The sequence below is a fragment of the Erpetoichthys calabaricus genome, chromosome 17 (assembly GCF_900747795.2).
Source record: "Erpetoichthys calabaricus chromosome 17, fErpCal1.3, whole genome shotgun sequence".
Lineage (NCBI taxonomy): Eukaryota > Metazoa > Chordata > Cladistia > Polypteriformes > Polypteridae > Erpetoichthys > Erpetoichthys calabaricus.
In genome coordinates, this window is record NC_041410.2 from 33,252,906 (window position 1) to 33,270,285 (window position 17,380).

General features: G+C 38.6%; 1 protein-coding gene across 2 annotated transcripts in view; it reads right to left on the reverse strand.

Annotated features, from left to right (window-relative positions):
- Window positions 1-5,972: 5,972 nt before the first annotated feature.
- Window positions 5,973-17,380, reverse strand: part of LOC114667311 (guanylate-binding protein 1-like) — a 31,054-nt gene continuing 19,646 nt past the window's right edge. For both annotated transcript variants that reach the window (XM_028822570.2, XM_051920595.1), the window contains exons 4-11: window positions 17,163-17,272; window positions 16,453-16,643; window positions 16,061-16,312; window positions 15,683-15,963; window positions 14,848-15,060; window positions 12,602-12,704; window positions 11,502-11,695; window positions 5,973-6,540 (exon numbers count right to left, since the gene is read on the reverse strand). In XM_028822570.2, the coding sequence (XP_028678403.2) occupies window positions 6,424-6,540; window positions 11,502-11,695; window positions 12,602-12,704; window positions 14,848-15,060; window positions 15,683-15,963; window positions 16,061-16,312; window positions 16,453-16,643; window positions 17,163-17,272 (1,461 nt within the window). In that variant the 3' untranslated portion in view covers window positions 5,973-6,423. The remainder of the gene's footprint in view (window positions 6,541-11,501; window positions 11,696-12,601; window positions 12,705-14,847; window positions 15,061-15,682; window positions 15,964-16,060; window positions 16,313-16,452; window positions 16,644-17,162; window positions 17,273-17,380) is intronic.

Here is a 17,380-nt window from a genome sequence, read left to right on the forward strand (position 1 = left end):
CTGTACCAATCATCACACTCAAAAAGTATCGGCAGTCAACCCAAGTACAGGAAATGGGAAGAAAATGGGAGAGCCACCAACACAAGGCGTGCTCACACAGACAGTAACCAGGATTTATGAAATTGGACAAAGAAGATTACAAAATGAATAAATGGCCTTATGTTTCTGTGCAAACCGACAGCTGTAAGTCTTTCTTTCTTTCTTTCTTTCTTTCTTTCTTTCTTTCTCTTTCTCCCTCTCTCTCTCTCTCTCACTCCCCTCTAGAAATCGCCACTCTACCTCATTAAAGACTACAGTACTCACTACATACAGTTTTCATAATGTGACTTTTTATCTGCCCTTTTTGTTGCTTCCATGCTTAACCTTGCAGGAGAAGAATGTTGCATTAAAATAAATCCTTGAATTCTTTTCAGGATGTGCTTCATGTAAGCTAACATCATGTGTTTTGCATTTATAATTAAACTCCTTTTATAGAAAGTAAGAGCTGGCACTTTGAGGTAATCACAGCGAAAAAACATCTGTCCCTTGGTGATTAGTGAATGCAATATAAGAATGTTCATAATAATTCTTATTATGATTGTCCTCGGTATGACATACAGTATCTAGATACTCCTATTTTAAAATACTTGATCTCTTTTTTAGCTCTGTTTAAAGTTATATTTCATCAGCATTGCCTGTACTAGCACCACATTTCTGTTTGTAGTCTTATGGCAAAACTAACTTGTACATATTGTACGCGCCATTATTTTTAATGTAGAGTATATTGGCCGAATATCATTATTTAAGTTTTACTTACTAATAAGTTCTCCTTCTTCTTTTGGCTGCTCCCATTAGGGGTTGCCACAGCAGATCATCTTTTTCCATATACTTACTAATAAGTTGATTATAGAAATTCCATTTTTTAACGTCACAATGTGCTATTGAACTCTTTTCTGTCCTTTCATCAGTGGTTATTGGGTTCAGTCCTGTAAGGCAACAATGGCTGCATGCTTTTCTTCCAACCCTGTTTCTTAATTCTTTCCTGGTTATTTAATTCTATGACTAGTTAGGACTTTCTTGGATTTATTGTATTGAAATTTAGTAGCAATCCAAATGATTTGTAGACTGAAGCAGAGTGGTAATTTTCAGTACTTTACTTTTTCTCCTCCATTTTTTTTTCAAAATCTATTTCATAAAATGTTAAGGTCTGTGTGTATGTCCGCTCCCTACAGACAATAAAATTGGTCTATCGAAACAGGAAGTGCCAGAGTGAGACACACAAGGAGTAAAGGAGTAGAGGGCACATGGAGAGTTGCCTAGTCTGAGTCTGGGAAGTAGGCTTCATGGGAACATGATCAAGAGGGGGAACCCCAGGCAAGAGGGGTTCAGACAAACATGGATACCAATGAAAGGCAATGAGGGTGCCAAGGATATGAGATAACAAATATTTTTAAATTAATTTTATTCCCTATCTTCGACAGGTCTTATGGCTAGTATTTTATTAAAACAGATGTATCTATTTATTGTATGGATTTTACTAAAATTGACAAAAAAATTAAGAACAAAACAATTTAAACTTGACCCAGCTTCTTCACAAATTTAATTAAGAAAGACAATGGGTTTGTTCTTCTGGTGTACAATGTTATGACAGTTATGCTAACGCTGGGCAATCCAATAAAATGTGGTCAGTTGTCTGTTCCAGATGTTCACAGGCACAACTAGGGTTGGCTGAAAAACCCCACGTAATCTTTGTGATGTTGCACTGTCTGTGCCGTGGTCAACGTTGTGTGAGCTTACACTATGCTTTAGATGCCAACTATAACTCTCTTGATCAGTTGATTATCGTTGTGCTGTTAAAGATGCAGCTACTGTGTTTTGGTTGGTTAGTCGAATTGGTGGATCTTTGAGGGTGTCTTTTCAGACAGGCAACTTGTCATTTTTCATTACTAGGGGGCTTTGCCCCCCTGCTCGCTTTGCTTGGCAACCCCTCCCCCATGGGGCCAGCGCTCTGCGCCAGCCACTTCGTGTCTCTGCCGCTCGCGTTGGGAAGAGGGGGGCTGAACACACCTCAAGGAGACGCAGTCGCTCCTCCGAAACCCCCTCTTAAATGGTGATACAATGGGAAACAAATGCAGTTTTAATTTACCTCCTCTTTGCTCGATCAGCTGCTGGCTTGCTGCTGCTGCCGTGCTGTGGGATCTGCATCTCATGCGGAGCACTTCTGCCATATCACCTATGTCCATATATTTGATCCCTTTTCACTTTTACCTTTTCATCAATATCACATTGAATTTTGATTCCACGTTTGGAATTACATCGTGACAACGCAATGTATAACTGCCCGTGAGTGAATATCGTTTCTCAAGAAATGTGTCTGACAATAGCATTCACACAAATGAGAAATGATTTCTCTCGCGGGATTTCACTTTCACCAAACAACAAATGTTTTAATTCTCGTGGATACGCCTGTTCATTGGGAAGAAACACTACTTTTTTTCCCCTGATGGCAACACAAATCATACAATTTCCAACTTAAAATTTAAATCTGAACAATATATTCAATCTCTTTTTGATGTTCCATTATTTCACTAAGTAATAATTTACGTTTGTTTGCGCTAATGTGATCTTTACTATCCTTTTTTTGAGACTTTCGTATTTTCATACTTCCATTATCTCTAATCTGCCCTGCATACGTATTGTGCCAACGTTTTTGAATTCTTTATGATGTTCTATGTTGTCATCTACTCTTTGTCTTTTATTTCCGGCCCAGGGCGTGGTTAAATCTCTTGGCACAAAGACTCGTCTCGCGGGATGTGAAAGTGTCTCTCTGAGAAAATCATGCCTCGTCTTCTTCCAACCTTCCAAGATTTGTTTTTATAATAGAGAGATTTTTAGTTTTTACTCCAAGAGTAAAGATTGTTTGAAGAGATGCAGTAGAAGAAGCCATCCAGTATGTATTGAGCACACTGTGCCTGTTATGGTCTAATGCCAGTGTTGTTGATGTCCTTGATGTGTGGACTGTTATGCTATACAAGGGCACGTCATTCTGCTACTGAGTAAACTAGAGCTAATCATGATGTTTGAAGGCAACAGGTGGATGGTGCCCAAGAGGTGCAAGCCAACATCTGTATCAGGTTAGTTCTGGCTTTCAGTTTTGCTTCCACCTTGCTGATGTGAGCCTTTTCCATCGGGGATCTATTGTGTGTGACCCTTATATATGTAGGGCTAAAATTATGTTTCAGTAGTACACTTCCTTGTGAGGCAGACTGTGTAAAACTACATGTACTACAAACAATGGAAGTCAAATGGTTGAAAGCTTTCCTTGTAGGAAAACTGAAAGCAATGCAAAACAAAGGAAATGCAATGTGAATCGCTAACCAAAGCAGACAAACACACCTAGGCACATGGTGGCTCCAGTCAAAGACTAACCATTATTCCATATTTGCCAAATCAATGTACAGTAGAAACTATAAGCAGATCCAAGGGAGACAAGATGTCTGGTTCTCATTCAGGAGACACTTAGAGCAAAAGGTAACCTAAGGGGCTATAAGCTAGTGGCAGCAATCAATCACTCCGCTTGTGGAGTCGCCACTAACACCACACAAGGCATAAACAGTTGAAACAGGTACTTCATGATGAACACACACAGTCGTAACTGCTCCCAAGTTGTACATTGAGCAGCTATTAGTCATTAGTTTGTTAAAAAAACAAAAAGCAATTAAAACAGTGATTGTAGCTGTTTAAAGTTAAAGGCTAACAAAAATGAAGATTGAACCATTACTGCTTTAACAGAAATAACTGGCTTCTAATTTAGAAACGGGTTTGCAATAAAAGCATTCAGCCAATGCAGAACTCAAGGACTGAACTTCAAGAATCCTGCCTTGAAATGCCATAAACTGGGCATTCTACCACCATTTTAATTAGTAACCAATTCTCTGTCTCTCTTTCTGTCTTGGTGCAATCTCCATTTTTCTCTTGCTGTGTGTATTACGGTAGTTCTTCTCTGAAAATACCTATCCAGTTTCTTATATTACTCATCCAGGATGTTCTTCTCCTGCCATTTGGTCATTTTCTTTTAATCTTTCTTGATGCAATTTATTTTAATACTTTGATCTTTTCATATCTTTCTATGTAAGTATTTCAGTTTTCTTTGTTTTATTATATTTTTCCCAGGGTCTTATCATATTCATAGGGTCTCATATTTTATATTTTCTCCATGGTCTTATTCAATTTATATAGAACCTCTTCCTCAGTGATTCTCTCTGTCCATGATATGCATAGAATATGCCTGTAGGCCACATCTAGAATACATTCATCTTGTATTGGGTGTATGATTTATGCATCCATGACGATAAAGTATAGGAGACCAAATATAACATTTTAGAATCTGAAGGTTCAGGTTTAGATTTATTTGTCTATTACAAAGGATATTTTTCCTGTTTATATATGCAGAAAATTATTGTTCTAATATAGCTCTTATTTCCACCTTAGTGTCAAAGTGGTCATCTACCATCTTTCCCAGATATCTGTATTCATAAACCTGTTCCATTTGAGTGCTGTCCCTTCTAATATTGATGTTAATCCTGTTTTGATCTTCAACCATGACCTTTGTTTTCTACATATTTAAATTAAGGTCCATTAAATTACTTGCATCTGCTAGTCCAATAAATGTGCTATTTCAGTAAGGACTCATATAGGTCTTACCAAATACTTACTTAGCAATTATTTACCAAGTAACCAAGTACTGTTGCTAACTGAAGACTTCTTTTGATTTAATATTAACTGACCTGCATTTTTAAGACCCTGACCTCTCAGTTGCTTCTTATTTCCATAAATAGCAGCCAATTAAAAAATTGGTGTGAAGTGAGCCAACAGATGAACCCCTATGTCCAACCCAATTTAACTACAACCAATTAATTAATTAGCAAAATCTTGCTGTTAATGATAACTGTTATGGTTTGTTGGTATTTTCATTTTGCCACACCAGACATTTCCAAAACTGTGGACTTTCTTTTTTCTGAGGGCACCATAAAAATGTTTTGTTGCCCAGAAGTTAGAATAGATCAATATATCTCAGACCTTCAGTATTAACGAGGAAAGAGGCAGGAACAAAACCATCTGACTGTACACTACTGAAGTGTTGACCTTATTCTTATTTTAGAGAAGTGTGACTCCGAGGCCATCTAGTGGTGGATGATGGTGTAGAATCTGGTTTTACTTTCCTGCGGAAAATGAAATCAGTTGAGTGAGCGCTTCTCATGTTCTGTCTTGAGGGGCCTACTCTGACTGCAGGCGTTCTTTAATTGTACCCGTTTTTTAATTAAACAAGCTGTTATTTTCTAGTTCCAATATTTTGTTGTTAGTTCATTTATTACAAAAATGAGGGTGTTATATTTTCATTCTAATGTAGCAAGCATTAACACGTATTACATGGAGATAATTTAGTGCATTTTATATTTTGGATTTTAGGATATTCATCATTATTATCATGATTTTCATTTAGCTTTTTCACGTTATCTGGTGAATTAAGCTCTTATTTACTAATGCCCCCATGTAGGCACATGGTATTCAGTGTATCACAATGTTCTCTAAATGTAATGACTTTTGAACTCGTATACTGTATATAGTCAGCATATGAAATTCAAGGTACATATATGTTACTTGTTGAAGACAGGTAATACAATAAATCTAAAAATATTTCATATCTTATATCTATAGCCTTACATTAACTCCCAGCATTCCTCCCATGTCTTTCTTTTGTATCCTTTTGTGTCTCAACCTTTCTTATCCAGTGCTTCCTCTTTTGATAGCATTCCTGTAATGCCAGCTCTTGAGAATGTTATTTTTGAGGCATGTCGCTCGTCTGGTGTCCACTTTTTGACTCCTGCCAATGGCAGATGGGCCTCCATTACCCACTGTGAAAATGCCATTTGAATTGATAGGTGAAAAATAAAGTATTTAAATCACATATAATACCCAAGTGACATTTTAGGTGTTTGTAAGATAATCTATTTTTATTGGTTTACTAGACAAACAATATTGCATAATATACAGAAAAAGACACATTTACAGCTCTGGTGTTCTTTTTAAATTTACATTTTTCAGGAATGACACTTTTCACTAATACTACAAATAAAGTATGGAATAATTAAACCTTTGTGGTTTTCTAAATTGCTTAGTATCAAGTCTACAAATAAATACACATACTGGGAGGAAAAATAATTATTTAGCTGAGGAGTTTCATTAGACAAGAAGTAACATACAATATCAGTTAAAGTAAGAACTACTGCTAGCAAAATGGGAGACTCTTGGCCCAAGCAGGATCCGAGTTACTGCTGACATCTTCCCACTGCAGTCTTTCCAGCAGTAGTCATGAAGAGCCTTCCACCTTGCAGCCATGTAACTTTACAAGTATGATAGGCAGAAAAATTTTATGCCCAGCTGTTACATGACCACACATCTTGGGCCGGATGGGGGCTTCCGTTTTTTCAGCTCTTCTATCTGGCGATTCAGGTCTGCTGCTCTCTGATTGAATCCCTCCTGTAGGAACTCCTTCTGCTCCTGTAACATAACAAAAGTTCAGAAGATGAGCAAACTTCTCATGGCAACATACATTTCATTGCTAAAATATGCTCAAGGTTTAAAACTACTGCTATTAAGTCACTGTGCATGTTTATACACAGTAGTGATTTCAATTTTTTTAATGCTGCATTCAATAATTTGGTGGCTCCCCATTAAAGATATTGCACTCCATGGGCTGTGCAGCCAACTTTTACCAAACAAGAATTAGAAATTTGAAATTTATTAAAATATTCTACTATAATTATTACTAGGAATTAAAAGAGGAATGTAGCCAAGCTCCATTAATTTTCATGTGATACCCAGGTCAGCATGAGAGGCACAGTGGTGCAGTAGTGAGTGCTGCTGCCCCATGTTTTCAGAATCCTGGGTTTGAGCCATGTGCTCAGCTATTACATAAGTGGAGTTTGAACATTCTACCAGCCACTCACTCTAGGGGTTTTCCTCCAGCATCCATAAATATGTAAAGGTTAGTTAAAATGGTGAAGCCACATAAGCCCCCTCTGAGTTCTGGTGCTGTTCTGGCATGAACAGGTCCTACCATGGACACAGGGCTTCCGGGATAAGCTCCACCCCCAAAACCTCCAAGCCCCACCCAATGTTTCTGAATCTGAGAATATAATGGAGTCCATTTCAGATTTGAGATAGCTGGTACAAATGCTGTGAGTTGACAACTAATCTAACGCACTTCTTTTTGGCATGTGTGAGGAGAGTCGCACTACACTGAGAAGAACAAATGTAGACTCAGGAAAAAAAACTACGCATACTGCAAACAGATTGCATCCAAGCTAGGACTCTATCCTTGAACTCTGAGATGATGCAGTCGCAGTAACTCTACACACCAGTGTAATGGGGTATGATGTATAATGGCAAAAGTCACAAGACACAAGGTAATGGAGGTTACATCCCTATAACAGCAGCAACCAGGAACCAACCCTGGATTCGGCACGAGCCCATCACAATGAACACTCATGTGTTCACTCGCACTCAGTCATAAAAGACCAATAGAGCCACAAATTAACCCGATATTCACACACTTTGGCTATGTGAAGAAACCAGGAGCATGCAAATTGTACAGTGCTAATAACTGGGAACCCTGAAACTGTCTAGGCACTGGCCATTGCCACCCATATGAGAACCACTCCACCATTAAATGTATGCATAGGACTGTGCAGTATGTTTATTAAAAGCATTTTACAGGAAATGAACCATTGAAAAGGACTCGATATATGTACATCAGAAACGTGGCAGATAGGAAACACACACATATCTGTATAATATGGTTCAGGTTTTGTTGTAATTCATAACATTGCCATTAGAAAGAATACACAGACTCTGTTCTGACTCTGCTTGGCATGAAAGCCTGTCACTTTGCACTATCAGCAAATCCCCTGCCTAGAACAACTGCTATAACCTTCTGGCATACAAAAGTTTATCTGTAGCTCAGCCAGTTAAGTCACATGGGTTTTCAATCTTCAGCATGACTAGGAGAGCAGGAACCAGGGTACAACCTGGGGGAAAACCATCTTGAGTATGTTACAGCATGCTTTATTCTATTTTGGAAAATTCATTGTTATAACATGTGATTTTTCACACTAAACTGTCTTTCCCACATAGTAACTTATTTGGGTAATTTACCAGATATAACTATATTTTACATGCTGGAGGAAGACTGTATCCTTATCCTATTACATCTTTATACACATGGCCTCCAAAAGAAGAGAGATGACACAGGGAGTTGATGGGTCCCTTGTTTTGGCTAGGAAGGAAAGTCTTCTGCAACAAATCTGTATATGTAGTTCTATCATATTTGAAGTATGAAGGCATGTCAAGAGTAGAGAATGCAAGAACCAAAATATTTGGCGGTCAAAAGCATTTACAGATTTTCTAGTAGCTATACAAATCAGAGATAAGTGGGACAAAGTCATACTTGCACTATACCATTAACTCTAAGGATTTAGAAATGAATGATCTTAAAGGATTTTAAAAAGTGAAGGACTAATTAGACATGTCATCTCCCTCTGGAAAGCCAATGATAAATCCTTTTTATATACAATATGTTTTGCTTTACTTCCTTGATTCTCACTCTCAGTGCGAGGTTGTACCGCTCTTAGAACCAGCACGATTATAATATGTGCTGCCCGCCTAGAGTGACAGCAAAGGAAAAAGAAAAAAAATAATCCAGGGCATGAGTGACCAACACTACTTTCCTACTACACCACCCCAAGTATAGAGACACACCAGTGAAAGCAGGGTTAAGTAAAAAATTACTGTAAGATGATACACACATACTTACTGTAACAAAAAAGCCCTATATACATAATATCGCGCTGCAGCGCTTCCCACCCAACACAAATCATGACACAAAACACTTAAACACATAAGATACTACTACAGAAATTTGAGCAAGAGAAAAAAAAACCTATTTGTAGTCAATGTCGAGCTCAGTCTGCAGTGAGGAATGAGGCACCAACCATACCTCCTATTCCGGGAAACGTGCAGAATAACAGTTCCTTGTGCTGGGCCATCAGGTCCTCTCCCAAATACCTTTCACCAGAAATTAAATTAATTTGTTTTGAAATGAACCCGGGTTCACCTGACATTTTCCAGGTGGTGTCAGTCCTTTCCCTCTTGCCTTTTCCTGTGATGGCGTCCGCTTCTCTCTTGGCTTTGCGCTCCTCCTCTCCTTTTTCCTGCCACCCATTTACATACCGTTGGCTCCCCCCCGTACAGTCTGTTGACCCTCCAAGCCAGGTGCTCCTCTCCCCCTGTGTAACTGGCCGGCCTTACAAATTAAGCCATTCCACTAATAACAGGAATGGGAAAAGTTACAAACTTAGTGACACACACATATTCCAGACGACCGTTACAGAGTCCCCAACCCCAAACCCTCCATTGGGACATAGTAGGGTTTCATACTGGTCACATGGTATGTATCTGTTTTCATGTTACTGTCAGTTTGCCATTGGACTTGCTAATTAACAGGCCCTAATTGTTTTATTACTGTTGCTGGACCAAGCCATTTTGGTGCTAGCTTGAATGTAAATCTGCACAATGCTTTTGAGAGATAGTGTGTCCTCAGCCAAATCTGGTCCCCTTCAGAATATCTAACACTTTGTCTGCATTTATTGTAAAACCGGGCTTGTTGGGCCTTGGAACGCACGTCTTCTTTCAGCTGCTCTCATTAGGGGTTGCCACAGCGGATTATCTTCTTCCATATCTTTCTGTCCTCTGCATCTTGTTCTGTTACACCCATCACCTGCATGTCCTCTCTCACGACATCCATAAACCTTTGCTTAAGCCTTCCTCTTTTCCTCTTCCCTGGCAGCTCTATCCTTAGCATTCATCTCCCAACATACCCAGCATCTCTCCTCCGCACATGTCTGCACATGGCCTTGGAACGTACTAACCTCTCTCTAACCAGATCCTTTAAATTTTCTAATGGCAAGACTTTGAGATATTGGGATGAATCAGGAGTTGGGGGAGTAACAAGCCACTCTAGGGGACCCAATATCTGTCTTCCGAGAGCCAAACAAGCAGGCGATTCACCGGTACTCTCATGCCACACCGAATTGAGGGCCATTCTTAACTCTGGAAGCCTCTGATCCCAGTCCTGGTGGCGGGTACAGACCTAGGAGTCTATCATAGTTTTCAGGGTCCGATTCACTTGCTCCATGAGGTTGGATTGTGGATGGTATGCCGTGGTTTTCTTATGGGTTACTCCCCAATCCTTAATGAAACTTTCCATCTCAGAGCTTGTAAATTGTGGACCCCTTTCAGAAATTATGACCTTTGGAACCCCCCAGCGAGTAAACATCTCATTTTTTAGGGTGGAGAACAGCTGTTCAGTTGTTGAGTTTGGCAAAGCAAAAAGCTCCACCCATTTGGAGAAATAATCCACCACCACTACTAAGACGGTCTTCTTGTTCTTACTTGGCGGCAATGGACCCATAATATCAATTCCCCACATCTCTCTGGGTTCAGTGATATTTGTTGATTGTAGTTGTCCTGCAGGAAACCCAGGTGGTTTTTCGTACAGTGGGCAGATGGTACAGGTTCTCACATGTCTGCAAACATCCTTCTTCACTGAGTTTGTCAAATTGGCCACATTTGAGCTTAACATTATCTCTCTATTATAATAAAAAAAATCCAGGGACGAGACAAGACTTTTTAGCCTGGGACAAGACATGACTTTTTTGGAGAAATACTTTCACATCCCACAAGACAAGACATTGTGCCAATTGATTTAACTGGGGCCGGAAATAAAAGACAAAGAGTAGAAGACAAAGAGTAGATGACAAAGTAGAACGTCATATAGAATTCAAAAACATTGGCACCATACACATGCAGAGCAGATTAGAGATAATGAAAGTACTAAAACTCGAAAGTCTTCAAAAAAAAATGAAAGTAAAGATCATATTAGTGCAAACAAACGGAAATTATTACTTGTTAAAATAACGTAACAGTGAAAAGAGAACGAATATATTGTTCAGATTTAAACTTTAAGTCGGAGATTTGTAGATCATCTAATTCATGTTGCCTTCAGGGAAAAGTAGTATTTCTTCTCAAAGAAGAGGCGTATCTGCGAGATTTGTTGTTTGGTGAAAGTGAAATCCACATACGCAAGCAGTAGAGGCGCGAAGTGGCTGGCGCATAGCGCAGGCCGGGGGGGTTGGCAAGCGAAATCAGCAGGGGGCAAAGCCCTCTAGTTTGTTTAATTATAATTAATGAATCACATATGTTGTATTTTCTCCCGATCTTCTGTCTTCTTGAAGTAAATACTTAAACTTTTAAACTTTAAAGAGTCACTCTTCATGATATGGGACAATCCTGTATATATACTCTTGTGTGAAGCAACTACCTTATTTAAAATCATTCAAGGCATGTCTGCCTTTATGTTAGAAATTTTATAACAGAATTAAACATTGTATTGAAAACGTTACCCTCAGTTTTGAATCTATTAGCCTGCTCTGCTCCTCCATAGCAGCTTGGCGCTCCTGCTCCATTTTCTCCATGTACTGATTCATATGTTCTTGATGGGCTTTTTCCTGGTCGACGAGCCTTTGCTCAAGTGCCCTCTGAGCCTCACGTGCTGCCGATGCCTCTCTTTCCATGGATTCTTTTTTCACTTGTTCCACTACAAATAGAATAACAAAAAAAAAACACATATATGCAATGAACTGATGAGGACAAGATGCCACATCATTCACCCTGTCATTATTCAACTCTAGTGTTATCTCATGACAAGACTACAAAGAGAGTACATATAAGTTCTTAGTCTATCCTTGTTCATATATTGTCACTCTACTTTAGGTTTCAGACTAATTTTAAAAGGCAAGTGTCCATGTGCTGAAACACTAAAGTTCAAGACAGCTTGTTACTTTCCTTAGTAAAGAGAAACACAGCTAGAAATTTTAGAAAAATTGTATAGAGTATTGTGAGGTTTGCAGGGATACAAAAAGACACAGAAGAGGAGTTGACTCAATCCGTGATATCTTTATAAAAGATGAACTCATTCTTATGATCCATGGGTGCCAGTATACGTAAACTAGGGCCAATAGAGGCAAATATGAGCACAGCAGAGATGCAGGTCTAGCCAAAGTTAATACAAGGAAGCTACAACCCAACAGATGGAATTATCAAAAACGTTTATAAAAGCTTAGATTATAAAATAGGCATAGTGTCACTAGCAAAATGTAATTCCAGGCTAACAGACACAGAATTGAAGTGCAAAAGAATTATCAGCTCTGTTATCTGTTATGTGTGGACAGCAACTAGGCCTTTCTCCTCATATCAATGATGCACATTTTAACAACAACGAAACAGCAATTGACAGCTTCCAAAATGCAAGAGATATAGTTTGTTGCCTTTGTAATATTCCAAGGAAGCAATTCCTGGCAATGAACAAGTTCCACTAAACCACATAAACTCCATAAGAACAAGCCTCAATGTAGGATATATTGGCATAAATCAGAAGCCTTGAAAAACAGAGCTATTGTTAAGTATACTATGTTAGAAGCAAGAAGACAAGATTGGAACTCACTCTGGATCTGCTTCTCCTGTTCGGTCATAGCATTGTCAGCTTTTAGGATGGAGCCTCCAATCTCTTCTTTCTCTTTCAAGAACTCAAGAAGGACAATGTCAGCCTATAAAAAACACAGCAAATGCAACATGTGAAATACAGAGAGTGAAGAATACAGCATTAGGACATTCTGCACATTTTTAAAGTTACAGGTATTATTAAGATAACAAGAGGCAATGGATTGGTGTAGAAAACCAGGCAGGAAAAGAAGCAGCAATGACATTCAACATCTTATCATGGACATAGACCTGGCTCTAACTTGAAACTGATGAAGTTATATGAAGACCGTTGTCGAGAAAACCAGAGCTTATTGTACCAGTAAAGATCCAACCAGCAGAATTTTGGACCGTCTGAAGTTTATGGGGTAGTCTTGACCTAATAACACTTACAAGAAGTTCACTAAAGTATTCAAGTCAGTAACAGCATGAATCAGTTTCTTTACATTCCACAGAAAGAACTGCAGATTTGTCACATTTTAATCTATATATACAGTTTAAAAGACAAATACCACTGACTCACTCATCACGAAATCTCCATAACCATGAGGACTTGAAATTTGGAATATAGGTTACCCTTGGCCCATAGGTGCTTGCTAAGAAATGGTTTTAAAAATTTCGTGGTCCAAGCGCGAAGTTTCTTATAGTTTTTTAAACCCATTGTATGTCTGTCTGCATTTCATGTCTGTCTGCATTTCACGAGAGAACTACTTAACAGATTTAGATCGGGTTTGTTTCTATAATTTGCTTGAATATTCTGTTGATTTTGCGACTTTCTCATTGTGCCAAGTACCATAGTTCGCTTGTGGTACTGATTTATTAGCGCAAATCCAAGAGAGACTCATTGGGCTTCAAGGGAGGAGGGCTGGGCCCTCCTCACTCATGTGTCTGCCTTCGGGCATAACCTTAATTCTGCTTAGTTAGCGAAAGAGACAACTACTTAACAGAATTAGATCTTTTTTTTTTTTATATATAATTTGTTTGAGCATTCCGGTTGATTTTGCGACTTCTCTCATTGCGCTAAGAATCATAGTTTGCTTGCAAGAGCGATATATTCACACTAATCCGACACAGAGGCTGTGGGCCGAGGGGAGGTAGAAGAGTGACGTCAGGAGTAGACAGCTGGGTGGGGTCCTCCTCACTGTCCTGTTTCACTAATACGCGGGCGAAGCAGCAGGGGATGGCTAGTTATACCATAATTTAATGTTTTCCAAACAGTATTTTAAGACAAGCATAATGTAGAATGTTTTTGGACATGCTAAGCATATTCTGGATGTCTACTGGTACAATAATCCATGGCTGCAAACCAACTTTCATTACAGCCATAAAACCTTGCCAGATAATGTTTTAGTTTTATGTTAATATTTAGGTCTATACTTTATTTGTTTATACCTTGTTACACAAAAGCAAAACCTGAGTGGAAAGAAAAAGAATAAAAATCTGTGTTAATAATTTAACCTACTAGAAATGTCATCTCTGCTAACAGAGACTATAATTTTTAGCATTTGAAAATGCTAGGGGGGACCAAAAAATTTCTGGTATCTGTCAATACCACAGGAGTAGGGTGGAGGAATTGTAAGCCTACAGTTTTGTTAATTTGTCAAGCGGCATTGCGCCAAGTTAATCGAGTGTGTATTTCTGGTGTTTACTCTACAATTGTGCAAGTGACTTCAGTGATGTTTCTTTTTTCCTCCAAGCTACTATGGCAGAATTTTTAATGGCCAATGATGATAACATTTTTTGCCAATGACAGACTTGTCATCAAGTGTTTGTTCTAAGGGAACAGAATGTTCATCAGTGACTTAACTGCTCAGGCGTCAAGGTGAAACCATTGGAGGAAAAAACGTCTCAAGCAGTGGCACACGCAAAACCTCATTTTACACTGTGACAACACACCTGCACACAACACGTTGTTTTTAGTCAAAACTTTCTTGACTGACAATGTGGTTGTCAAATTGTGATGATTAAGAGATCATAATACATTTGGTTATATAACAGTGCTGGACTGAGATTCTTACAAAGTGTTTAAAGTGCTCCCATTTCTAGCAGTCATGAGCCCAAAATATCATTTTTATTGATGGAGCTCTCTCTGAAGTCTTCTTAAAGGCTTTTTTTCCATTGCTCTAAGAAATCAACTGCAGATGTCACATTCAGGTGTGGACATGTGCATGTGACAGAGAAATGCTGGTTCTGTGGAACATTATCTCTTACCTTCATGCCTTTTTTGGGGGATTCTCCATATTTCTTGACAATGTGCTGTAGGTCTGAGCGGTAATCCTGGTAGCCTCCTGGTTTCATGTAGACACCATTCTTAATCTTAGCCTCCACATCTTTACAAAATTCTTTCAGAAGAGAGAGGCAATACTCCCGAGAACGGTCTTCTTGTTTCAGACAGTAAGACTCATACTCCTTCTTTAAGGAATTCTTAGGTACAAATAAAAGTATACAAATTAGCGAAATGAATCCAGTGATTTCTTTAGCTGTGTTTCAACAAACTGCACATCAGACATAAGAGATTTACTACTAAATTCACATATTACCTGCAATGCACACATTATATTTATTTACTTAAGTTTTCTTGCTTAAAGTATGTATATACAGTATAAAGTTTTATTATTTTTTAGAAGAAGGAGAAGAGTTGAAGTTGAAATGGAGTAAACTAGCTTGGCATAAGCCTACGTGTCTGTTCAAGCCTGTTTAATAAACTGGTTTGGAAGGTTACCCACAAACTGTAGGGTCCTTCTCATTGTGTTAGGATGTGCTTATCTAGGACCTCTCTGCTTCACTACTATGGTCCAGCAAAAGCCAATCAATAACCCACATTGGACCGTTTGGTAAGGGTAAAGTACTGGTTCTTCTATCTGCTATGGAAAGTGCCATATCCCAAAGTTTTAAATTACAATTCATTGAATAGTGTTGCAAACACTTAAAGAAATAGGTCTGTAGTCCAAATTGATGCTGATAATTACATTCTTTCATTTTTAAAGGACTTTAAATGTAATTTTAAAGCCAGCCTGATGTACTACCTCTAACACTCAATACATACCCCAAGTTCTTCCTGAAAGAGTTGGTCATCATCTTTAAAGGATTTGCTCATAAACACTTTAATTGCCTCTCGTTCGCAATGGCCATGGACATCAGAGAGCTTCTTCTGGGATTCAAACAATTCTGCAGTCATCTTCTCCATTTGCTCCTTGTAATGTGATATGGCACATTGTACTGCAGCTGTATTCTGTATCTGGGCCAGGGCACTGATGGCGTTGTCTAGGCATGGCACACTGCCACTGCGAATGGTGTCTACATAAATTGGAATAAGGGTCCCCAACACTGCCATTGGAAAAAAAAAATGTGAACAATCCGGTTATGAACGAGCATTCAGGCTGTTCACCAATGTAGACAAGAGCTTACTCTCTTAGTTACTTACTTTGCCCAGTCATGGTAAATCCACCCTTGATGATCTTTGCACGACCGTTCTTGTCAAGAATGTACCTGCAAAAATCCTGTGTTTGACTAACAAAGTCAGGGTCCAGATCTGCATCGGTCAGAGTTTCCATTTTCCTCATTTTGCTCGCTGATGCTGGACGTTCAAACACAAAGCACCTCCGGGTTGGAAAGTAATTCCTGATACATAAACGTGGCAGATTGTAGCTCTCAATACCTTTTGAATTGCCTGCAACTTTAAAAACAATTGAAAATCTTTAAGTCATTCTTTAAACTTTTCTGTTATACCTTCTTTCACTTAAGGTATTAACACTTAACACTGCTATTATCCAACATGGAGATAAACAGCAGTTTCTCATTATCCTCCTCTCATACCTTGCTTCAGCTTGAGAGAATTCTCTAGATATTCATCTGGTTTAATGGGCTTCCCATTTAGCACAAGCTCTAAGGTAAAGTCTCGCACAGCCCACACAAAAGATGGAAAGAAGCGTGCAAATTCAGCAGAATCATCACTGTCCTTCTTCTCAGACTTCACTTTAATGTATTTTGACATCTCTGTGACATACCTGAAAAATAACAGTTAAGGCTCCATCTGGTGTATGCTGTGAGCAAGACATCACTAACTGGTTGTGAACAGCTTCCTTTGAAGGACTCAAACTGTTTTTGTGTAATGAGCTGTGATACGAAATAGCCCTGGTTGCAGTCCACTGCTGCCAGAATACCAGAAAGAAGGGAAGGTGAAAAAAGAAATGTTGTCTTTAATAAAAATACCACTCCTTGAAGAGAAACACAAAAATGAGAACACAAAGTACAAGTAAATTGAATGATAAGCACAATCCAACACCCTACTGAACCTAAATAAAAGGTCAGAAATATTCAGTCCACTCACAAGCTCCTAGATAGATAGATAGATAGATAGATAGATAGATAGATAGATAGATAGATAGATAGATAGATAGATAGATAGATAGATAGATAGATAGATAGATAGATAGATAGATAGATAGATAGATAGATAGATAGATAGATAGATAGATAGATAGATAATCCCAAGGGGAAATTCACAATGCATGAATGAAGGATACTGCAGGCTCTGCACAGCCTCGTTGTTGATGGTTCCCATGCTGTTGTATACCAGGATGCTACTGAAAAGAACAGCCAGAGCAAAGATCCAGTTGTCATTCTTCTGATCACCCTAAGATGTCCAAAATTAAGAATATTACAATAAAAACTCAAATCCAGTGATTCAGTTATTTTAAAACAAGTTGGTAGAAGGAATATTTAAGGGTTAATTGGAAAGTCA